The following is a 25873-nucleotide window of genomic DNA, read 5'->3' on the forward strand; positions in this document are numbered from 1 at the left end:
GTAAACAGCATATTTTCTTTCAGTGGTGCCATTATACAGCTTATTATAAGTATCTTTGGGCATGTTTTTTCATGTAAGTTGTTTATAAAAAGCATGAATTATTATGAGGCTTATTTACAGAATACAGTCATGTATTTGGGTTTATTTTGGTCAGAGAAGTGGCTTGTTTTGTCACACCCTGTTTCTCTAGCAAGATCTGGCAACACTGGTCTTTTGGGAGAGTAATGTATGGAATTTCCCTAAGACCACAGGGCTCATGGGAGAAACTTTGGTGAAAGAGACCGTATCAAAAAAAGATTCAGTGAAGAGACATACCTTTTGTTTTCTAGCATCTAATGTGTATTGGCATCCATTTTTGAGCTGCCATTGACAAAAAGAGAGTGACGTCATTGCATTATCGACTAGTTGTTCCGATTTTATATAAATACGATTGTCACTGGTGTAATTTGGTTGTGTAATGTGGATATCACTGACCTGTACTGTATACAGAATGTGAGTAAACTCTCAGTAAAGGAGTGACAACTGTATTGAGCTGCTGTGTGTTTTAAGCACCACACACAAGACACGCTCCTCCAAGATTTTAGTATTTCCGTATCACTGGTGTGTCATGCTTCAGTGGCAACGGCGGTCATGATGAAACCTGTTTCAGAAGTGTACATGAGTCATAAAGCTCATAGGCTCACAGTTTCCTTGTACTTCTATAAATTACACAGAAACCAACAGAGCACAGCAGTGACCTTACATCCCAATTCATATAATCTACTGTGCGCTTGAAGCAAAGCTTTTCAAACTGGACTCTAGGGACCCCTAGGGATTCTGCACAAAAGTGGAAATATTTCTCACAAGCAATTTGAAGTCTTTTAATGTTTGTTTTGATATTAATTGTTAAAAGACAGTGAATTTGTAGCCAAGCCCTGCTTTGTTGGCTGCTTTTAGTAAGGTTAATTACGAAACCAGTTTTTCGGATAAGGCTTTCCATGCTAAATCACAATAGGCTATCGCGTGCCAAAAATGCTCTTAAAAAGCTGCATCTTTCAGTTATTTGAGAATTGCATCTGCTAGAAATTCTACAGATTGCACTCTGTTTGACAGACAGCTCACAACCAGTGGTGTGAGTTAAATAAAATATTTCTCACAAGCAATTTGAAGTATTTTAATGTTCGTCCTGATATTAATTGTTAAAAGACAGTGAATTTGTAGCCAAGCCCTGCTTTGTTGGCTGCTTTTAGTAAGGTTAATTAAGAAACCAGTTTTTCGGATAAGGCTTTACATGCTAAATCACAATATATCGCGTGCCAAAAATGCTCTTAAAAAGCTGCATCTTTCAATTAGTTGAGAAGTGCATCTGCTAGAAATTTTACGGATTGCACTCTTTTTGACAGACAGCTCACAACCAGTGGTGTGAGTTTGGTGCAGGGCTAGATTTCTGCCTGTCTGTCTGCCTACTTGTGTGTCTGTCCGTCTGTATCTCTGTCTGTCTGTCTCTCTCTGTCTGTTTGCATGCTTGTCTGTCTGTCTGACTGCCCATCTGTCTGTTTGCCTGTCTGTCTGTCTATCTATCTGTCTGTCTGTCTGCCTGTCTGTCTATCTGCCTGCTTGTCTGACTGTCTATCTGCCTGTCTGTCTCTGTTTATCTGTCTGCCTGCTTGTCTGTCTGTCTCTCTGTTTCTCTATCAGTCTTTCTGTCTCTCTGTCTCTCTCTGTCTGTTTGCATGCTTGTCTGTCTGTCTGACTGCCCATCTGTCTGTTTGCCTGTCTGTCTGTCTGTCTGTCTGTCTGTCTATCTATCTATCTATCTGTCTGTCTGTCTGTCTGCATGTCTGTCTGCCTGTCTGTCTGCCTGCTTGTCTGACTGTCTATCTGCCTGTCTGTCTCTGTTTATCTGTCTGCCTGCTTGTCTGTCTGTCTGTCTCTCTGTTTCTCTATCAGTCTTTCTGTCTGTCTGCCTGCTTGTCTGTCTGTTTGCCTTTCTATCTATCTGTCTGTTTGTCTGTCTGTTTATCTGTCTGTTTGCCTGTCTATCTGTCCATCTGTCTGCCTGCTTGTCAGTCTGTTTGCCTATCTGTCTGCTGGCTTGTCTGCCTGTCTATCTGTCTGTTTGTCTGTCTGTCTGTATCTGTTTATCTGTCTGTCTGCCTGCCTTTCTGTCTGCCTGTAGATCAGTCTGTCTGTCTGCCTGCTTGTCTGTCTGTCTCTCTCTCTGTCTGTCTATCTGTCTGCCTGCTTGTCTGTCTGTTTGCCTGTCTGTCTCTCTATCTGTCTGTCTGCATGTCTGCCTGTCTGTCTATCTGCCTGTGTCTCTGTTTGCCTTCTTGTCTGTCTGTCCGTCTGTTTGTCTCTCTGTTTATCTGTCTATCTGTCTGCCGTCTGTCTGTCTTTGTTTATGTCTGTCTGCCTGCCATTGTCTGTCTGCCTTCTTGTCTGTCTATCTGTTTATATTTTCTTACCTAATACAATTTTTCAGACGTATTTAACTGTCCAAATATTTTTGTTTTTGTCTACATTTTGTTCACTAGATCTATGGTTTTATCATTTCAAACCTAGCAAACTTCTTTTTGTCAAATGTTTTGCTTTGCTTTGAATATTGCACTTTAATAATTGTTTCATCAATACGGGATCCTCAATAAACCCTGTCTCCGGCGTGATAACTCCGATATTTCGTTTTTCCTATTTAATAATTATTTAATCGACACATCATCCTCAATAAACCCGTCTCCGGCGTGTCGCCTCCGATCTTTCGAATATTCCGATCTAATATGACCTCTGACCTGTAAAGTTGCCAGAATAATAATCATACGCTGTTTGTTAATTGGCCAGAGGAGAACTGGCACCCCAACTGAGCCTGGTTTCTCCCAAGGTTTATTTTTCTCCATTAGGTCACCTGATGGGGTTTTGGTTTCCTTGCCACTGTTGCCTCTGGCTTGGCGTGCTCAGTTGGGGACACTACATTTTTCAACTAAATATCCAAATAAATCTAATTATTAAACTAAATTAACCATATAAACTAAATTACTGATCTAATTACTGATCTAAAGCCCACACTGTCACTGTATGATAATTTAAATGAACTGATGACATCACCGTTTTCTCCAGAACGGCTATACGGCTGAATAAAATTATGTTGCATTATTTTCCTGTTTAACACTGTGAAACTTGAAACAATCTGCATTGTTAAAAGCGCTATATAAATAAAGTTGACTTGACTTGTGCCTGTGATTTCTTTTTCTTTTTCTTTACAATAAATGCCACCGGGTTTAATGTTAGATCTTTTTACATTCAGACATTTCTAAGTGTAGCACAAGTTGTCACAAGGATCTTAATCTCACACACTGAACTGTAAGAGCTGTATTGTAAACTTGATGCTCCGATTTTGATTACATTTTCATTGTCTGTTAAATCCTCTTTAGTCAAATGCTGCCACCTGGTGAAGAGAGTTTCTGTTTTGAACAAACATGAATGATGCTTAAAAAAGTTTCATCAGGTTCACAGTTAGATGTTTAATGTTTTATAGACCCTCACATTTACACCGTTGCATTAAAAATGCAATTCACACATTAAATATGCAATTCACACATACAATGACTTTCCACTTTTTTTCTGTAATGAGAAAGTTTTTAATCTCTGTATTAAAATATTTTTTTTATCATTTTGAAATGGCATAAAGTAACAACAAAATGTTGGGGTAATACAGTTGTCCTGATATCATAGAAAAGTTTGCAATAAATTATGGAAAGACAACCTTAAGTTTGGCATAATCTTTCATTGTTAGTTCTTAGGGGTAAAAAATGCTTATTAGTAAATGTCAGAAGTCTGCTAAATGAGAATCATATGGTGTAACCAACATGCAGATTGCCAAAGTCAATAAGCCTCTTAAAATAACAAATCATTTGAATTAAATTATTATTGACCATTCCAGCAGGTTCTTAAAGGTGCAGTGTGTGATATTTATGAGGATCTATTGACAGAAATGCAATATAATATACAGAAGTATGTTTTCAGTGGTGTATAAAGACCTTACATAATGAACCGTTATGTTTTTATTTCCTTAGAATGAGCCATTTCCCCCTTACAGTGAAGTCACCATTTTGTGCCACCATGTTTCTACAGTAGCCCTAAACAGACAAATTGCTCTACAGAGCGCTAGCTACTTTCTGCTGTCTCAGACTACGACATCTTTGTCCTGTGTCGCCCACTGTAGCTTCTCTATGTGCTTCGAAATGGAGGGGTGAGTGGTGGGCGATTGCAATTTTGCCACCTCACCACTAGATGCCGCTAAAATTTACACAGTGCACCTTTAAAGGGTTAGTTCACCCAAAAATTACAAATCTGTCATTAATTACTCACCCTCATGACGTTCCAAACCCGTAAAACCTTCATCTTCGGAACACAAATTAAGATATTTTTGATGAAATCTGAGAGCTCTCTGACCCCTCCATAGACAGCTATTTAATTACCACCACAAAATAATCGTGGCACTACATGTCAGAAGGGTTTCTGGCCCTGATCTATTTTTTTCTTCTTCTAATTTGTCTGCTTGATGACAGTATGATCTACCTAAAATGTTTGGTTTTCTTTTGTATACATGAAATGCCACTACCAGCTGTGCCTTTGCCTTGCAAGTTTCTCTTTCTTTTGTTGTCCATTCTCCTTTCTGCTGGTTTTATATCAGACAGTCTCACTCCACTTAACTTGATTTTATAGAGTTGACACCTGATGATCTCTATTCTTCATTTTCTGGTTTCTCAAACAGTCTCCTCTCCGACCCAAGCGAAACAAGAAACCGGTTCAGGTCTTGAGGACGATGACATTGATGAGACGTCACTCTTCCAGGAGATCGACAGGGAGCTGTCGAACTTATTGAGTGGCCTGACCGCTTGGAGCCAGCATGCTGCGGCCGAACAGGGCTCGACGTCAGGAAACGCCACCGCCTCACCCATGATCCCCTGCAACGGACAAAACGAAACCCCGCCGTCACAACTGGATATGGCCAAGCAGGGCCTAGACATTCAGAACGGCCAGTCTGAGTTAGCAGGAGACTCTCTCCTGACGTCTAGTCTGCTGTTCGACTCGTGGTGTGAGGCACTTATAAAGGATCCCAGCTCAGTTATGGCGGCCGCAAGCGAGCTGAGCTGCTTCAGTGCTGGGCCCGCGCGGGACCCCAGGAATGCACCGTCCAGCCAAAATAAACCTGACGCCAGCCCGACTCCAGCTGCAGTGCACGTGGAGCCGTCCGTAGAGGTGCCCTCCCAAGGAAATGCTGGAAAGGAGACGGAGGGCAAGAGGGCAGGGTCACCCTTTCCAAGTACGTCAGACAACACCTCAGAAGAACTCGTAGATGAGTCTCTAGAGGAATCCAATAAAATCCTGGCCGAGATCCCGGGCATCTTCAGCGGCTTTCTGGAAGGGGGCAAACTGCGGGACAAGCCACCGAAAAAGCTGCGGTTTGTGGAGAGCAAGACAGAGAGTCTAGTGAACGGAGAGATGCAAAACGGAACACACCAGAGCTGCAGTGTGAAAGAGGAAGTGAGTCAGGACACGCAGAATTCAGAAGCCACAGGAGCACCGCAGGGGTGTGCGCTTAGACCCGACCAGAGATCGACAGAAGACGCATCAGACAGGTACAGTACCTCTTCATCGCAATCCTTCACTTGCCAAAAGGACAGTAGAGAGTAGAAAGACAACGATAATCAGCATTACTTATTTTCTCACTTTTCTATTTAAATTTAAAAAAATAGTTAAACCTGTGTACGTTCAACAGGAAACAACCGTGTTGACAGGTAAATTAACTCCTTATATTTTTATTATTATCAAGGTATTTTGTTTTGTTTGCATATTTTTTATTACATTTTATTACTGCATTCTAAGCTATTCATGTTTTTTTGTTATACTATTCTTAAATAATTATTATGTGAACAGTCAGAAATAAAACTATAATTAAAAAGCGGTTTTGCTGGGTTGTCCGCAGATTTTCTGTGGAATGGGCCTCCTTTTAACTGTTGCCTCAAGTTGTTTTATTTCCCGCAGGTTAATTGTTTGACATGTTGCATACATTGTATTTGACTGAAATGTTTGTATTGAAATGTTTTACCCATTTTATATTCTACCAATGATACAACTGTACTAGACTAGTTTGGTGAGGGAAAGACACTGGAAGGAAGCCTTTGAGCGCCTGTGTGCTCCTTTATTTACATTTAATCATTTAGCAGACGCTTTTATCCAAAGCAAATTACAACAATAAAAGCAATCAACCAACTATTGGGCAACAATGTGCAAGTGCTGTGACTAGCCCTAGTTAGTGCAGCACAGTACATGTAGCAAGTTTTTTTTTTTATTGTTACCTTTTATAAATAGATATATAGAATGGTAAGTGTTAGTGTTAATGGGTCAAGTGTTGAAGAAAAAGATGCATATTCAATGGCTGAAGATGCGTATTCAGCCATTAAAAATGGCTAAAGACTAAGCAGCTCGGTTGAGTTAGGCAGGTCATTCTAGGTATGGGAGTGGCATATTTTGCTTAAGTTTTGTTTTGACTAGTTTTGTTTTGAACTGTAGACTAGGTCTACAGTTTTGTTTTGTAGACCTAGCAACATTATTAATCATTAAAATAATCAGTATTGTATTTTCTTTCTCTATTTAAAAGCAATTTAACTTTAAATTATTATTATACATGAATATAATGTCTCATAGACAGCATCTTAAAGGGTTAGTTCACCCAAAAATTAAAATTCTGTCATTAATTACTCACCCTCATGTTGTTCCAAACCCATAAGGTCTTCGTTCATCTTCGGAACACAAATGAAGATATTTTTGATGAAATCCGAGAGCTCTCTGGCCCCTCCATAGACAGCTATTTAATTACCACTTTCAAGGTCCAGAAAGGTAGTAAAAACATAATTAAAATAGTCCATGTGACTCAAGTGGTTCAATCTTAATGCTATGAAGCGACGACAATACTTTTTGTGCGCAAATTAATTATGACTCTAACAATCTCTTCTCGTCTGTGCCAGTCTCCTACGCTGTTGACGTAGTAAATACAGTGCAGCATTTTCAAAGCGCTACGTCAAAACGCCGGCTTACCAATAGCCGACGCAGGAGCTAGCCAGTGGTAAGCCGCCGTTCTGCCGTAGAACTAAGAAATGCTGCACTGAATATTCAACTATATTACTGATGTGCCCGCATTGTCACTATATGATAATTGAACTGAGCTGGAGGACATCACTGTTTTCTCCAGAGCAGCTGTACAGCCGAATCAAATTTTGTTGCATTATTTTCCTGTTTAACTCTGTGAAGCTGCTTTGAAACAATCGGCATTGTAAAAATCTCTATATAAATAAAGTTGACTTGACTTGACACCGTTTACACTACATCAACAGCGTAGGAGACTGGCACAGACGAGAAGAGATTGTTGAATAAAGTCATTCGTTTTGTTTGTTTTTTGTCCAAAACATTATTCTCGTCGAAGGTCTTACGGGTTTGGAACGACATGAAGGTGAGTAATTAATGACAGAATTTTCATTTTTGGGTGAACTAACCCTTCAACTACCACAAGTGAAACGCTCTGCATAGGCAGCGACTCATGTTTGATGATTTTAGTATTAAACTGACAAATTGATATATTTATGTTCTGAATTTTTCTTTATTTTGCCATCTTGAAATGATTATTTCACTGACTGTCATATTGCATTTCGTATTGCCACAATTTAGAAGGCAGTATAATTTTGCTGTCTACCTTTAGGAATAGCCGTCACGTAAGGAGCACAGCTGTGACTCCTATGTAGGCAGCTCACTGAGGACACTACAAGCCGTCTAGATTGAGAGACACACAGAAATACAAAATACATCCTGTTCATCACTTCATCTACTTACTGGGTAACACTTTAGTATGGGGAACACATATTCACTATTAATTACGACTTTTGCCTCATAAACTCCTAATTTACTGCTTATTAATAGTTAGTAAGGTAGTTTTTGTAGTGTTTAAGTGATAGGGTATGATTATGGGATGTAGAATAAGGTCATGTAGAATAAGGCATTAATATGTGCTTTATAAGTACTAATATCCTAGTAATATGCATGATAATAAGCAACTAGTTAGTTGTGAGAATTGAACCCTAAAATAAAGTGTTACCACTTACTGTATATATTCAGTTCTCTAATGTGTGTGATTATCTCTTTCACTTCCTTTATCCTTTCTGCTTGGTCTTCGTAAGAAATGATCAAGCACAATAGAGGAAGCGTTGTGTTCGCTTCCAGCTGCTAAGAGGAACAAGGCTTGTGGCTTTATAATGGAATCACGCATTTTTAACATCCTGTGGGTGACTCTCATGAAACATTTACAGATCATAAATAACGTTTTGCGTAAAGAAAACAAAGCTGATTTTTTTGCATTGTCATGGCAACTAACATATTTGTTGTACGCCCTTTAATTTATGTGTATTTTCATAAAAATGTATTGCAGTAATAAGAATCTAAATGTCTAAATCCTTTATGGAAATGATTGTTTGAGAGGAAATGTGCTTAATTGACAAATTAATGGTCCTAAAAAGGCTTTATTCTTTTTATGCAAATATAATTCGATTCATTCTTGGGTGAGATGTGACCCACCCTGTGTTTTCACTCTTCGGGTTTATGTTGTCAGATTACCATATGTGTACGCTTCGTAGTACGCAGATCGTAGTGCAAGCTTGAGTTGTGCCTGTGGAGAGAGAGGATTCTCTGACAAGGGCTTAAAACATACTCCCCAAGTAGGACATGTAAACGTATGTCATAAAGCCAACTTCTGTTTACATCATCTTGTTCAGTCTCACACTGTGATGTGCTGTTATTGAGATGCGTTTGTCTGTTTCAGGAGTCCTGAAGGTAAATCTGCTGCGGGTGAGTGTGACACCACAGATGTATTCAGCTGCCAGTTTGAGAACATCCTGGAGTCGGAGCGTCTGCGGGCGACTCTCTACAGTAGCATGGACTCACTGGACGCCCTCTCCACCCCTGCGCCTGAACCCAGTTCTCAAATCGCTCCGGAGCCTTCGTTTGCCTTTGACATTCCCCTCACTCCCATGATTCAGCAGCGGCTCAAAGACAGAAGCCTGTTCCTGGATTCTGCCGTGCAAGAGCTGGGCTCGGACACTGAGGTGCTGAGCGTCACCACCACAAAGGAGAGCGGAAGGGCAGCTCTGGAGGTGACCTCATCATTTCTCTCAGCAGGAGCAGCGCTAGCAAACGGTGTGAACCAGAGAGACTGGCTGCCGGGCTGTTTAAGGTAAGACCACATAGTTCACTTTATAAAAAGGCTGCAAGAATAGACGGCAACTCTTTGTCATGGTTGCAAAAATTGTAGATGTGAAGCATTTTTTAGCACTGGGCATAGTTTCATTAATGTTGTTTTGCTGAAGAACTTGTGTGAGAGAGAAAACATGGATGCTTGAGCTGATTATATGGCGCCCTCTGCTGAAAGTCTTATCAACTGCACTTACACGTTCAGACCAGGGTTATTATAGTTAACTAAAACTAAAACCATCAAACACCTTGATTTTATTTCAGCTTGTTTCCTCTGCAATTATTGTATGTCTATGTTTTATTGTTCTGCCTGGGGAATAGCACGTCACTTTAATATCCCAGACTAGTGCTCCACTTGTGTTTATATGTGTATATGGTCATGTTTACAAAACTTGTGTATTTGTGTATGGTCCTGTTAATTTTACTGTATGTCTGAGCCTCGTCACAATAATTTCAATGCCCAGTTTTCCCTAGCGTTAATTGTGCAAATGACAAATAAATGCCTCTTGACTCTTGACATTTTTCACTTAATTTAATTTTGTTTAACTTAATGTACTAAAATAACTAAAACTATAACAGCTAAATTAAAATAAATAAAATTTAATAGACATAATAATAATAATAATAATATGATGATGAAACACACAAAACTTAAAACTTAACTAAAAAAAACAGAACAATTTTACATATGATTCACGAGTTCACACTTACATCTCTCGGAATTTTGCCCGAACCCAGAGTACCCCCCCGTGATGGAAATAGTCTAGAACTAGACTACATATATTAATTTGATGTCTTATGTGAGTTTAATTAAGTGAGGAGAAGGGGTGGTGGAGGGATGCTAAGAAAACAGTCAACGACAGGAAGGTAAATCGGCTGTCTATATACACCTCCTATCGTTGATTTTTTAATGAGCTCCTCTTGTGTTCAATTAGGTTTAATTATCTGGGTCTGCTCCACTTAACAGTTTTAATTTCCTGAATGTGCTCCTCCCGAAATTTGTTTATAAAACATCAATTGCACTTTACCAAATATAATGCAATATGAACTATTATATATTGTCTGGAAAATCTACAGAGAGGTTCGGAAATTTGAGTCTGGATTGGACAAGTGTGGATTTTTGAAATTGAAAATGGGAACAGGCTTATGCTCACAAAAGCTGCATTTATTGAATAAAAATACAGTAAAAACTGTACAACAAACCATTTAAAATAATGGTTTTCTATGTGAACATATTGTAAAGTGTAATTTCCTGTCATCATTACTCCAGTCTTCAGTGTCACATGATCCTTCAGAAATCATTATATGATGATTTGATGCTCAAGACACATTTCTAATTATTATCAATGTTTATTTTAATTTATTATCATCTGATTATTATCATTTCTGATTATTATCAAAGCTCAGAGCCAGCGTTCTCAGCGCCTTCAAAATAAAAGTTCTACTTCCAACACATCGGCCAAATAGAAAAACGTATTGGCCGATGCCGATATTTTAAAAATACCATATATCGGCAGACAAATTTGAGCCTATGTCGACCACTAGACAAGAGCTTTAGGAACCGCGCTAATACTAGAAAAGCTGTCCAGTGCTGGAAAAGACCTAAGCGGGAAGGCCTGAAAACAGACGCCAAGGTTGCATTGTTTCTGCTCCATACGTGAGCAACATTATTTTTCCTATGTTTCACAAAGCCAAGATATATTGTTGTTGTAATGTATCTATAGGACTGTCCTGTATCTATAGTAACAGGACAGTTTGAGTCTTATTGTTTGTCTGGACCTGGTGTGCTGCTGGTGGTGACTAACAACCAAATCTTGTTTGTATGCTCTTGTGCATATGCTAGTTTTTTGTTCTTCCTTGTTGTTTGTTTGTCAACTTCGCTTCATTTTTTACGAAGCGTTATTTTGCTTCGCTTCAGCCATGATAAAGAGACATCCACTCTTGCATTGTGTGTTTGTGCATTTTGGGGGCAGAGCAATGGAGGGAAGGGTGTGTTTGTTTGGGTTGATTTCAAACAGCAACAGTGTTTCTCAGAAACCGCTTACTGCACCTCTTTTTATACATCTCACCACCCTGAGACTACAGGGCTGATGGGAAATGATGGTGAGTTTTCTCTGGTGTCAGAATGAGTGAGTCAAGACGTGATTTTAAAGAAGATAATTTCCCAAAGATAGTGACGTCACTGCATTAGAAGCTATTTTCAGTTTGGTTCTGTTCACATTATGTGAATCTGAAGTGAATTCAGTTTTTGGGGATTTGGAATGAATGTTTTGCTCAATGTGGTTGTAATTCCTGTACATAACCAAACTGTGTGTGTACACTTAACAATATTAAACACTCAGAAGACCAGATACTGATCAGAGTTTAAACTGCACAGAATGGAAGGAGCTCATGTGTTTTATGGACGAGTGAATGCAGCTTATGCACTTAATTAAACCTGCTGTTTATTGCATTCATTCAACCTCTCGTGTATAATTGGATGAATCAGTGCTTATATATGGATATAATATAATTTGTAAAGCACCTTTGAGACCAACATGCAGCAAGCGAAACACACTGTACCACAGCATAACAATAGTGATCAGTAAACATGCATCCTCACCCGCACACTCGTTAGAATTCACGCTACATTTCCTCATCATCAGACCCATCAACCCTGCTGTTATTTATAGCTCCGGCGCAGCATCAAACCGTAGGCTGCAGCCTTGTGCCCTAGAGCATGATGGATGTAAATAAAGCACATCGCTCTATTGCTCCATTCACACACACACACACGCATGTGTTTGGCCCAGCCCCCCTTCTATCCATCCGTCTGCCCGGCCGGCCCGCAGATGGAGTAAGACGCCGGAGTTGAGCGTAGCGGCTGTAGTGATGAGTCTCGCTACAGTAATGAATAAGCACAAACAGACCGCCGTGTCCTAGCAGCCCGCAGGAAACCGCACGCGCCGTCTCCATGTAGGTCAGAGCCGAGCATCTGGCCGGACGGTAGGACACATCAGGAGTTTGTCCACACGCACCGCCAGCCGACTGTCATGGGCTCCGTAGTGTCAGGCTGCTTTTCCCAGCCAGGCCTGTCCGACGCCGAGAGTGTGTCCATCCAGTAAGTCTTGACCTTCGACTTGCATGACATGCTTCTTAAACGCAGTGGTGATTCACGCGTGCAGCAGCTCCCAGCGTGCGCGTGTGTGTGTGAGTGTGTGTGACTGCAGTGACGTCTCAGCAGCAGCTCTCGCATCTGTCCGCTGTCAATGTCCTCTACAGCTGAAAGGTTGAAGCTTTCTGTCTTTGTGTGATTCTCCCCTCCCGCTTAACTCCAGTGGGCTGATCCTGAAGCACATCATGAATGATAATAACTGTAAACACTGCTGATATTTAATAATCTATGTAAAGTTGCTTGTATTGTAATATCATTACTCATTGACTGCTGAGTCATGGAACTTATATCCTATTACCTATATCCGCTGTTAATTTATTGCTGTATAACTTCTTGAGTGAGTCTTGAGTGCAAATGCAGGTCATTTAATTGAGACTAAAAACACACTTTGAAGCAAAAATTGCTCGTATTAGGGTAAAGGTTTGGCAAGTGAAATCCAGTCATTTCAATAGTAATCTACGCAATTTGGAATTTCATGTGAAGGCCACAGATTTCCCCACAATCACGTTCACATCAAAAAAGGTCCATTGTCTATTGTCAGTGGTGTAGCGATGTATGAAGCACAGCTCACACAGAAGTCACTTTCCTGTTGGTCAACATGACAAATTTGTGTCGCCAACTTGAATCCGTTGCTAAATCTGTCGCAAAATTTTCAATCATGCAGATTTCTATTGAAAATGACTGGATTTTACCAGTGTGAAAAATTTGCAGGACAACAATAAATGTTATCGCACCTTAAAGGGTTTGTTCTAAACTAAAGGCTTTGTCAAACCAACATTCAAAGCTTGTCTTGATAAACGTTTTATAATGATTTTAGTAGCACAAGCAACTTCATTCATCATTAACATAATGTAGTCTGCGACAGCCTGTCTAGATTTCCATTAGGACTTTATATAGTCTGCAGTATTTCAGTGAGATCTTTAAATGCACAAATGCAGTCAATGCAAGTGATTATTTACTCTTGAGTAAGTAATGGTGTGTTTGTGGAATGGGGCCGTTTCTAAATCATTGTGCTATTTATATTCATCAGCGCTTGTCCTCAGAACATAAGTGTTGTTCTCAGTAAGGCTGATTAAAGCAGTGATCAGCACTTCTGCTCTGTAAGGTGCCACCCTTTACTTCCACATGGTCACACACCATGGAGGTAAACAGTGTGTGTGGCAGGTGCTGATGTCATGTGACAGGGCGTCGTGGGCTCTCAGCTGCTCTAGAGGAAGTGGCTCTCAGCAGCACTCTGGGTTTGTGCCAGTGCTGGAGGTGTGAGTCAGCACCGGCGGACGGGTGCCAGGCGTCTGTCTGCCCACTGTCCCGCACACAGACCCGTTTCAGTTAACGACCCTTCATGTCTCCTCTCACAGCCTGTGGCTTGATTTTCTCAATTCTCACATGCCTGTGAGTTTTTTTTATCATTATGTATAGGCTGGAACAGAGTGAAATGGGGTAATGTGTCTCAGTGGGCCTATTTACACCTGGCCACTTCATGCATTTGTCTGATCGGATAACTGTGCAAATGGCCTCCGAAATGTATTTGAGTAAATTCTAAATTCTTTCACCAGTGCTGATGCTGCTCTCTCTTATTGCAGTCTTCGACTATAAAATTAGCTGATGGTAAATAAAATGCTGCACATATATTTAACTTTCGGTGATGCCAACTCTGTTGAATTTGAATATAGCACAGGAATTGAAGATCAAATTCATTTATGAGACACATTTATGTGGCTAAGCGACAATGGAATAGTTGTAATAAATTGAATAGATCTGATCAGAGAAAACTTCTGAAGTGGTCAATTGTAAATAGGCCCAATGTGTCTCCTTTGACCATTTGTGGTCCGTTTTGTCAAGGGTATGATCACTTCACTACAAGCATTACTTACTAATCATCATTATCAGTCTGTTTCTGCAAGTTGAAAATCTGCCAAAAATTAAAACAATTATATACAAATATACTTCAATTTTAATCTAAGCGGAAATTTGAATTCTGTAAAATTGTCGTGGAGTACCTGTATGAACTTGTCCACTGTTAAATGAATTAAAAGTAGGGAACAAATTAGTGCATTGTGGTCATGTTTTGCCTAAAACGATGGAACAAGTTAAAGGTAGGGTAGTCTCAGCCTCAGACGTCACGCCCACGGACCGTTGGCTGATTGTCTGATGCATATGGCACACTTATCTGGAAACACTTCAGGAGTTTCGAAGTCATCATCTGGTTGAATTCTACAGGATGTCCGCGAGACGTGTGTGTTGCGTTCTTTAACGGCCTGCCTGGAAACAAATGCAATGTTGCCAAAAATCCCTCGTGGAAGAAAGACGCCGTTGTGTTTATAACTGTGACAACAAGCACTTCAGGATCAACTAAAGGCTGGATTTTCAAAAGTATGTGAAGTTCACGGCTCCATTGTTGCAGTGAACTTGCACAACGTTCTTGAATGGATAATTTATAGATGCTCGCTGGTCTTTTATTGCAGGGACATTGACTTTATATTTTCATGCCCCTAAACATGATGCGGCAAAAAACTAACTGTGACATGTCAGTCAAACGTCCTCTTGGGTGGTTCTTGACCAATGAAAGCTGCGATAGAGTCCAGACCTTCTGCCGTCAGTCTGAAGTATGCGAGACTAGATAGATAGAGTCTTTATTGTCCCATAGGGATATTCTTTTTCACACATCATCTTATTTCCAAAAATACAGCAGCAACATATAACATGTAACGTTTGACATATAGTATTAACATATAACATTTACATATAACATATAACTTTTTCACAAAAGAGGGATGTATGATTGTCACCGAAGTTTGTTTAGAGCAGTGATGGCTGATGGTACAAAACTTTTCTTAAAGTGGGCCTTTTTCCAGTCTAGGACTCTGTATCTGCGGCCAGATGGGAGTAGAGTAAAGTACTGGTTCAGTGGATGGTCAGGGCTGCTTACTATGGTGCGGGCTAGACGTGTGGTAGCTGTGTCATTTGCATCAGTGAGGCTGGGGATGGGAAACTGTATTATCTTCGATGCTAAGTGTGAGAATTTAATGAGTTTATTTTTGCTGGTGACACTTAATATGGTGAAAAAACATGGGGAGCAGTAGAGTAGCAGAGGTTGAATGATGCTTTTGTAGAGTAGCAAGAGGAGATGGGGGGCGACATGCAGTGATCTTAGTTTGCATATCACATACAGTCTCTGTTGTGCTCGTTTCTGTGTGATGGTGACATGTTCATTGAAGTTAAGCTTATTGTCAATGGTGAGACCAAGGTATTTGAAAGTGCTGACCTGTTCAACTGGTTGGCCATGGATGGTGATGTGAGTGAGTCCAGGTAGTGATTTTGATGCATAGATGACCAGTTCTTTTGTCTTGTCAGTGTTGAGGTGGAGGTAGTTATCAGAGCACCACTGTGCAAAATATGTGATGGACTGGTGGTGTGTTGTGATGGAGCTGTTATCTGTAAGTAAACCTACTATGGCTGTGTCATCTGCATATTTGTAGGAAGTGGTGTTGGGTAATGAACTCCGGCAGTCATTTGTGTAAAGTGTGTACAGGAAGGGACTAAGTACGCAACCCTGGGGGGCTCCAGTGTTGGTGATGATAGTTGATGATGTTGTTGTCCCTATTTTCACTGTCTGTGGCCTGTTGCTGAGAAAGTTGTTTATCCAGTGGATGAGGAGGGGGGTGACATTCAGGTGCTGTAGTTTCTTGATGAGTTGATGAGACTAAAGATAGGGTAGGTAATTTTCGGATAGGCTAGCAATAGCAAGCTAGCTTTGAAAGTATGAGATCCCTTCAGAGCGTCTCAAAAGCCACGCCTCCTCCAAAATACATGAACGCGAAGAGCAGGGAGCAAAAAAAAGTGTTAAAGAGAGACGGCGTTAAACTACTTTCTGTCTCAAAGCACATAACATTACAATAATAATTGACACGCCATTGACACGCATAAATTCGAGTCCCAAACTGCTCCGAGTATAACGTCATGGGTTTCCATCTCTTCCAAATTATAGTAGTTATGGCGTGAACGCAGCATAAGCTCGTTGTTTTGGTTCAGGAGGAACTGTAAAAGGTGGCTGCTGTTTCGGTTGCGGTGCTCGGTGACTGACGTCTGTCTAACTCTGCATAGCATGAAACACGCTGATGACGTGTGATGTCTGTGTGAGCAGGTGCGCAGAGGTATGGAAATTCATATGCTGACAGGCAGGTCGGACATCGTATGATTGGACAAACATTTTATGGTCCTACGCCTACCACAGACGATTTATATAGGGTACAACAGGGCTAAAGTCACACCTCTCCCATAGTGTATGATTGCATTATATATATATATATATATATATATATATATATATATATATATATATATATATATATATATATATATATATATATATATATATATATATATATATATATATATATATATATATATATATATATTTGTATTGAACATTGATGGAGCAACTGATTTTGTGCGAACATAAATCATAAAAGTGGTTAATTTTGTTCAAAAATCTTATAAATGTATGAGGTGGCGAGGGGGGTCTTTTATCCCACCCATGGGATTAAAGGCTCATCTGCATGGGGCAAAAGGCACACAGTATTGATATAAATACTTTAGCTAAAATAATGTGTTTTTAATGTTTCTTGGTACTATTTTCTGTTTATTTTGATAAATAAAATTATTCATTTTTGTTTAATAAATATACTGTCATTAAAATATGTTAATATTAAAATGCATATCAAGATGCATGTTGACTAAATTCAAGCATTAAATAGAAAACAATGTCTTCACTTTTATATTTTTACACATTAATTTCCCACATATAAGTTAGTGAGGAAAGGAAAAACAAAATAAAACAGCAACAACAGACTAGCATGTTGACTACTTATAGTACTTGAACATACATTTTGCTCTCCTTTCTTTCTGGCCAGCAAATTTCTCAATGACTCTCTGATTAAAGTCAGTCATCTCAGTAGTGTCATGACGTTTGCATTGTTCAGGTAAATATTTGAGGTCTCTTACCCCCGTTGTTGTCCACAAAACTTCAGTACCGACACTTAGAAATAAAAGACAGGGAAAGCAATAAAGGGCATTGCTAACAACACATCCAGCCAGCCACCTAACTTACGTTTCTCAAAACAAGCTCATGAAGCTCCGAGTGCAGCTGCGTCCTGTCACTGGCCTTCTGTTGCATTTGTAAATCGCGTTGGTCCGGTTCGGGATCCTTTTTTTTTTCTTCCAACAAACGGCTTGTGAAAGAATTTGGTTTAACTGCTGCCATCTCTACGAAACTGATCATCCATAACAAGGTTTTGGCGGAGTCGCCCGCGCACTTTCGCTTTAGAGGCCAAGAGTGGAAAGTTGAATGACAGGTGACGAGAACCAATCAGATTGGATAAAATAACACGCATCCAATTCTGATTCGCCAGGGACCTGCGTCCGGAGGAAGATCTTTAAGAAACCAATTAGAGACCAGCTTCAGGTCACATGCTGCCCGTAGATTTTTAGACTCAGATAGACATCCATTTGTCCGGCGTCCCTCCCCCATGAAATAGCATGAATCATATTGAAGAGCATATAAAATAGTTAACCCATCAAAGCCAGTTTTTATTAAATGCTGAGGCTCTTACTTACAGCCAGCACATCGTATGAGTAAACTATTTTATTTTTATTTCACTTTTATATCATTTTTGTATACATGTATATTTCTGGAATTTTGATTGGGGCGGCCCCCCAGCGCCCTCTATTGACCAGCCACCACTGGTAGTTACTTAATACTACTCGGTCAGTACTTAAATGTATAATTACAGTGTAACAAAGACAATTTAAAATAAAGTGTAACCCAAAATTAAAAAAAAAACCCACATCAAATATTTGATCAAATTAGCGCAGATTCAGAATTAACTTTGCTTTGCTGCCTGTGATCGTGTCGAAAATCAGACAAATTTCCATGTGCGTCTTGAAAAGCAGATGTTTTGGAAAGTGCTGCAGCAAGTTTTTGTGCCATCTAGTGGAGAGGAAAATAAAAAAAAGGCTTTTTCCCCCCACGGCGCCTTTAGCCCTGTTGTACCCTATAGGGCTTTCCTATAGCTCAGACAGTAGAGCATGGCGCTAGCAACGCCAAGGATATGGGTTCGATTCCCAGGGAAAGCAAGAATTGACAAAATGTAAATTGTGTACCTTGAATGCAATGTAAGTCGCTTTGGATAAAAGCGTCTGCCAAATGCATAAATGTAAATGTAAATGTAAATGTACCCTACTTATAAATACATTTTGACCACTTAACTCCGTGATTGCTATCACGATTTGAAGAGACTTTCAACCAGCATAACAAAAATGTTTCTGGAACAAGTTATGGGAACTAATTCCTAATTTGTGGCCACAATATCTAAATATTTTTTGTCTTGCACGTTGTGTCATGTTAGCAACCACTCTAATAACTTCAAATCCATATCATCCCAGCACATGAATGAGATCTAGAGACATGCGCAAGAAGGGAATCCTAAAAGTATCAAATGGCAAAGTGTTTTTTCTATTTATCAGGCTGATGGCTGATCTGTGCTGTTGGGATTGAATTAATCAGCACACACACCCTGCTAATCTACTGACCCGGGTGAGATCTGACCGGAGGAGAGATGCTGTGTGTGTGTGTGTGTGTTGGCTGACTCTAGCGAGTCTAAGTCGTTGCTCATCAGCCTCATATTTCACCGACCTGCCCTTCTGCTCAAGGCTGAGCGTTTTACAGCCAGCACCTCATCTCATGATAAAGCATCACAAACATCCTTCGATATCTGCCCAGATCCTTATGGAGGTCAGCAACACACACACACACACACACACACACACACACACACACACACACACACACACACACACACACACACACACACACACACACACACACACACACACACACACACACACACACACACACACACACACACACACACACACACACACACACACACACACACACAGAAATAAATACATACTGCTCATGTGCTTTTACAGGGACTTCTGCTGCAAAAACTCTGGGAACCGTTCTTGTGGTAATCTGTTGGAAGAACAGGCTGTATCAGTTAGTGCGACGTCGTCTGCTGTTATTTCGGCATTCCGTAGACGCCTGGAGAGAATCTGAGGTCAATCTAAGAGCTGTTGAAATGTGGGAGCAGTAATATGGAAGTTGGAGAATGTTTGGAAAGGGTGGGAGGGTGACACATGCAGGCTTTCACTTCATACTTTCAGTGCGAGGGAATGAAGAAAAACTAACTTTGCTCAGTGCTGTTTGGCTCCGGCACCATTCTGTAGTATAGATGGAGGGAGGCGCTTTCAGACTTCAGTCCTCTGGTCTGTTGCTATTGCAGAAGACTTTCTGTAGCCCTTGTCAACAAGGGTACAGCCATTTTTCCTCACTATCTTTTGGACAATAGTCTGTTCTCAGGTCAGTGCCTCTCCTCTCCAACTGTCATTGGCTCAGGATGGTGATGTGGTTAATGTCTTCATTGGCGTGTCCTTTCCCTTACCCTGGGGCTGTTTGTGCAGGTGATCTTCAGTATTTGTTCTGCGCTCTCTTCTAGCTCTGTCTCTCTTTTGTGCAGTCGTCTTTTTTTGAGTCTTCTGTAATTGAATGAACTCTGTGGCCTTTTATTTCAGTTGTCTGTTGTGGAAGACTGACTTCCTGCTTGAGTAGTATCATGGCAGAGTAAATAATTTCATATTCCCACAATATAGATCCTGCTGTGATATTTGCAGAGCTCTGTGCAAGAAATAGTCCTCTAAAGATATATTCTGAAACATGAAATAACTTTAAAAAGAATCAAAGTATGATTCTTGAAATTCTTGATTCTGATTGGTTGATTGCAGTAATTACAGGTTTGGGGTTTTTCAAACACTCCCCCTCATGTCTGCCAATGCCAGTGAAATGCATCAATTTTAGTGAATTATTAAATTGGTACAGTTTTATGAATTCAACTGATTCTTCAATTGAAAATTGAATCAATCCATTAAAAATTGAATTCCGAAAGATTAAAACCGAAAACTTTCAGGATGCTTAAAATTGGCATGAAATGAAAATTCACCATCAAGTTTGTAATTGATTCATCTACAAACTTGATGATTTCCTGACATCATACCCGCGTTAACCCTTTATTTTGTAGAAACCATGGAAACACCAAAGACATTTTAATATATTATGTGTTATATTAGACAGTTGAGCAACTGTTTGGATACATTTATAGACAGAAAACGAATCGTTATGTAGCTAAACACAGTTAGTCTTATTGTTTAAATCTCGTTTTCTTGATTTACCATGAGTACCATGTTTTACCATGCCTAATATCATTCTAGCCTACTACAATGTGCAACAAATGTCTAATAGTAGCCACCGAGCGAATGAACAGGGTAGCATTATAAAAACTTTCAACACACTAAAATGTATCTAATATGATAAATTGCATAATAAAATCTTCGCTGCTCACAAGTCGTGTCGCACTTGTCTCTCATTAGCAATCGCTGCAGTGGCTTCGTTCCGCTCCAACGGCTTTCATCCCCAATCTGCGTCATGCTACAGTAACATTAATAAACCTTTAATACATTAACTCCTCCATGAATATGATTTCTGCCCAAGTCCCATCGGATTCTTTTCCACCGGCTGTAGAGGTGAAGACAATAACTCCCATGATTCCAGGAAATCAAGGCGTCGTCAAGCTAAACCTTTGTTTTGAATAAGCGACCTCTAGCGGCGAAAAATGACATATTGTGCCTTTAAGTGCCTCCAGACAGAGCGAGCGTTTTGCAGTAAGGGAGGAGGAAATGTATCGCAAACTCAGAGACTTTCTTGACCCCAAAAATTATAAAAGTGCTCTCATCTCGTGCAGCAGAAGTAGAAGTGGTACAGTCAAAATGCTGCATCTGTCACTGCATGAGAGGAAAATATATGAGCTGGACGTTTCCTGCTGACATGCTGCATTACTCTTCTTCAGTTTTTAATGCTTTATATAACATCACAACCAACATAACAACTGAAATACTCAGAGTCAGATATGTCACTACCGGGAAATAACCTGATTTATTAATAAAGTCTTGTAAACGCGGTTTACTTGCGTTGTCGGGTTATTGGTTTGCATGTAAACCAGGACAACTGGTTATTTCATTAAGCTGTTTCTTGTGAGTTATCAGTGTACTGGTGTGCATGTAAACATGCTCATTGTGAATTAAACATAACACAGTGTCAGTGTAGCTTTCAATTCAAATGACAACTTCATTTTCTATTATAAAGCAGCTGCAGTGTGTTCATGTTTTTCCTCGTGTCTGAGCTCAATGGACTGAACAGAAGAAATAAACCACAGAAGGCGGAACCTTGGAGTCGCACCCAGCTATAGAGTGGTGCAGGTGTGACATCACTTTGTAGGCCAAAATGCGAAAGTGAGTTAGCATTTTAGCACTTTCGGTTCCATCGTCCCGAAGTTAGTGTTTTTTTTTAATGGGGTTTTGGTTAAATGGCTGAAATAAGGTTTGGGGTTAACACAAGCTCAAGACAATTTCACGTTTTCTTCTAAGACATAAAATACATCAGTAATACCCCACTCGTGATTTTTTGAAGCTGTTATGTGTCTTGAAAAAGGCGGTTGCTAACAAGTGGCTAAATGGGACTAGAGAGGCAGTCAGGGAGATTAAACATCATCACGACAAACAGGTAAACTCAGTCCTCATTTTACAGACTCATTATGCTTATAATTGTGCTCTTAAAAACTATTCTAACTCAAACTTTCTGGGGAAATGTTTTTAGATAAAAACTGGAAGTGTTGTCGGAAGCTTAGTGATGGTGATGTTGAAATCGCGGGACCGTGGTGTAGATCGTTTATAGCCTACCTTTTGCTTTTTACTTCTGGCGACTGCATTTAGACTTAGGGCCCTATCTTGCACCCAGCGCAATTGACTTTGTACACCGACGCATGTGTCATTCCTATTTTGCACCCGCGCAAAGCGCGCTTTTCCCTCCACAGAAGCACGTCGCTAAACTAGTGAATGAACTTGCGCTACCTGGGCGGTTCAGCGCAAAAAAGGAGGCGTGTTCCGGCGCAAACAATCCCTGGTGCTATTTTGCTGTTCCATTAAACAATTGCGCCACTGACCAGAAAAAACCTAGTCTAAAGTCAGTGGCGCGTTGCGCGTTGTTCATTATGCTATTTTAAGGGCGCATGCTTGACCATAATGTATAGCGTGCACAACGCGCATACACTTTGCTCATGTAATCTACACAGATGCAACAGTTATTTTTGCAAATCATAAATTGTTACACTAAAAAAATATTAACACATGAGATGACGGAAATCATTGTGGTGTGCCACGAAGATGTGAAAAAATAGGCATAAATCTAGCTTACAAATGATTCAGGCTAATTGTAATAATTAAGGATAAGACCTGTTTGCCCAATAGTGGCAAGACATATATGTATATAAGGACATCTGACAAATTGGTTTGTCCGTCAAGAACCAGTAAAAAAAATCGACTGAAAAACTGAAAGACTGAAAAAAAAAGACTGTGAAATCACCTTTACCATAATGTACAACATTACAACTTCACTTCTCTGTCTTTCACTGCTCTTACAAGCACATCAGTCTCCTCGGCTGTGAACCGCTCCTGGCGTGCGCCTGGTAAATACGCCATAATAATAGCAATCCATAATGAAACTTGCGCACCTGCTTTTAAAGGGAATGTTGGATGACGCTCGGATTGGTTTATTCACGTTACGCCCAAACCACACCTATGAATAATGAAGCTACTTCAGACCAACCCATTTTAGATTTGCGCCGGGCGCAAGAGTCATTTATCCCGCCGGGAAAATAGCAACAGCGCCGAGACCCGCCCACAATGTTACTTGCGCTTCGCGCTTTGACACTTGCGTTTCAGATCGTTAAAATAGGGCCCTTAGTGTTCCTGCCGGTTGGCCTACAAAGTGATGTCATACCTGCACTAGGGATGGTCCGAATACCATTTTTTGAGCTTCGACGCTTCTGTAGTAATCAACATCGAATATTCAAAGCTTCAGAGGGAAGGGGCTGAACATATTCTTTTCTCCAATAAAGGCAGGAATCTTGAGAAACGGCACGCCTCACGTGGGCAGGGCTTATATGCTTCGAGAATGGACACTGACCTAGTGATACAAAACACACAGGTCTGTTACGTCCCAGTTTTGATATATTATAGTAGTAAAAATCATTTTGTTCAGTTAGAGAACAGATTAAAGCTGTAGTCTACGATGTTGAAAATCAGTCGAGAAAGCCTGAATTTAAAAAAAACTCATCCCGCCCCTCCACACGCACACCCCTCCCCTCTGTGCTACCTGATCCCTCCCACCGGGAAACGACCTGAACAACGTCACTCAGTCAAGCAGGAGTAAACATTGGAACAGAGATGTTGATAGCTCAAAGGCACACGTTTGAGTTCACGCCCACGCAAGATTAGCAACACATGCAATGTTCTATCGGCTCGAACAGAAAACCGCTAACGTTAGGCCTATTGAAATAGTCAAGCACTTCAAGAAATATAATTACTTTGACCCATGATAGGCGATGCTAAACGGCTAACATTCCAATGCCGACCGGCAGCATGATCATGTTGTCATGCTGATAAAAAGCTATTTATGTAATACACCACACCATAAAAGTATAAATAAATGTTTACCTGCTCAACAAATAATCAGCGTCGGTTTTAAGTCCAAAGGTTTCTCTGAAGCTTCCTCCAACGGTGGACCCTATATTGATTCGGCTTTGAGTCCGGCGTTCTTCACATTTATTTTAAATATCTGCTCTTTCCTCAATTGACTTTCTCTTTATTCCAACCTTGACTGTTGGGGCGAGCAGGGGCCGCTTGCCGCTGTCTGTTTGTTGGTTTTTCTCCATTGCTGAGTTGACGCTGCCTACTTGCCAGCAAAATTTCATGTCGCAGGAGGGGGCGGGGTGGGGTGCGGTCGGGGGGAAACGCGAGTGGAGCAGGGATTGGATGAGAGCAGTTAACCAATGTAAGCTGTCCGGCCGGACAGCTTACATTGGTCAATTTCTCTGCGGGTGTACACCCAATAGAGTGAATGGATTTTTTTCATTGTTTTTTCTCTTCATATTGTTAGGATTGTACTGTAGAACCATAACCAGCATCTAAACGAGATTATTAATAATGAACAATCTTTGAAATCGTAGACCATAGCTTTAACTACAATTAAAAACTGAACGTGCAGCGTGAGCCAAACGAGAGTGGCAGCACATCAGCAGCAGGAGTCAGATCTCATTCATCACAAGAGTGAGGAGCTGAATGACAAGATCACGGAAGATTTGGTTTCAAAGCTAAATGTAAAAGCGCCTATTTAAGGGAGTTTGTCATTGTACTGTTTTGTTGTTGTGTTTTTCATTAAGAATAATAGGCTAATGAACTCATAATTCAAGCAACCGCCCCCGAATTGGCAAACCGAAAGTAAACTGTGCACGACTGCATTCGTTCACAGCCGCTCAGTGCACAAGCGCTGTAATGTGACGGTGAGGGGAAATTTTCTCACCCTCACATCCCTAATGGGTAAAAAGTCACTAAAGTAAATTTAGTGACTTCTGAATTAACTGTTTTTTATTTATTTTTTTATTTAATATATCACTAAGTTACATCAATGGTTAAATAAAATAGAAATGGCACATTAAAGTTAAAAGTTATAACTGCATGATGAAACCACTTTTTTTATGTGCGTTTACATACACTGTACAGGTAAAGAATGTTTTTGCTCAGGTGATCAAAATGTCCGCCCAATAGAGAAAAGTTTTGCTCAACGAGAAAAGAAATTAGAGGGAACATTGGTAAGAAGGTGTGTGTGCTGCGGAAGCACAGCAGGCCAGACACTCCCTTCAAGCCTCAGAAAAACCCAAAATGGTGTGGTCACTGGCTCGGGCCATGAGAGATACACCACTGTTTCCCATCATGCATCACGTGTCTCAGCACAGAGCACTCTCTATGGCTGAATCCGAAATCCCTACTTGAGTCCACTAATACAGTTCACTTGAAGGAGTGAATGAAAACGAGCGAGTGAATTCGGTCAGCCGTTGAGTGTATCGGCTGTACACTCGTTATTGCGGTGCAATGTAGGATTGAATGAGTGCACTCAATAACGTCCACTATGGTTTCAGACACCACTACAAATGGCTGTCCCCTCAAATAGTGCCCTATTTAAGGGTATAGGGGCGATTTCTGATTCAGCCTATATCTCTTCCTTTTTTAGAGTTCATAATAATTCTTTATAGTTTGAAATTAATATCTGTTTTTCACATAGTTCTTGAGTTAAGCTAAACACTGTCAGAGAAGCTTTCCTTCTGTTTTCAGTCTCGAATGAGAGGTGTGGTCACTTTCAGTTTTAATAGTGCTTTTAAAATGAATGTAATGTTCTAGTTGTGGTTCTCACATGCCAGAATGAAGTCAATTCTT

The 25873-nt window shown here is 40.3% G+C and overlaps 1 protein-coding gene across 7 annotated transcripts in view; it reads left to right on the plus strand.

Moving 5' to 3' along the window:
* psd3l (pleckstrin and Sec7 domain containing 3, like) overlaps positions 1–25873 on the plus strand; it is a 151272-nt gene that overhangs the window by 28889 nt on the left and 96510 nt on the right. For 2 of the 7 annotated variants that reach the window (XM_079805352.1, XM_079805354.1), the window contains exons 3-4: positions 4751–5618; positions 8849–9259. In XM_079805352.1, coding sequence (XP_079661478.1) covers positions 4751–5618; positions 8849–9259 — 1279 coding nt within the window. The other 5 variants (XM_079805355.1, XM_079805356.1, XM_079805359.1 and 2 more) reach the window with 5 other exon arrangements.

The sequence above is a fragment of the Gobio gobio genome (genome assembly GCF_949357685.1).
Source record: "Gobio gobio genome assembly, chromosome: 22".
Taxonomy (NCBI): domain Eukaryota; kingdom Metazoa; phylum Chordata; class Actinopteri; order Cypriniformes; family Gobionidae; genus Gobio; species Gobio gobio.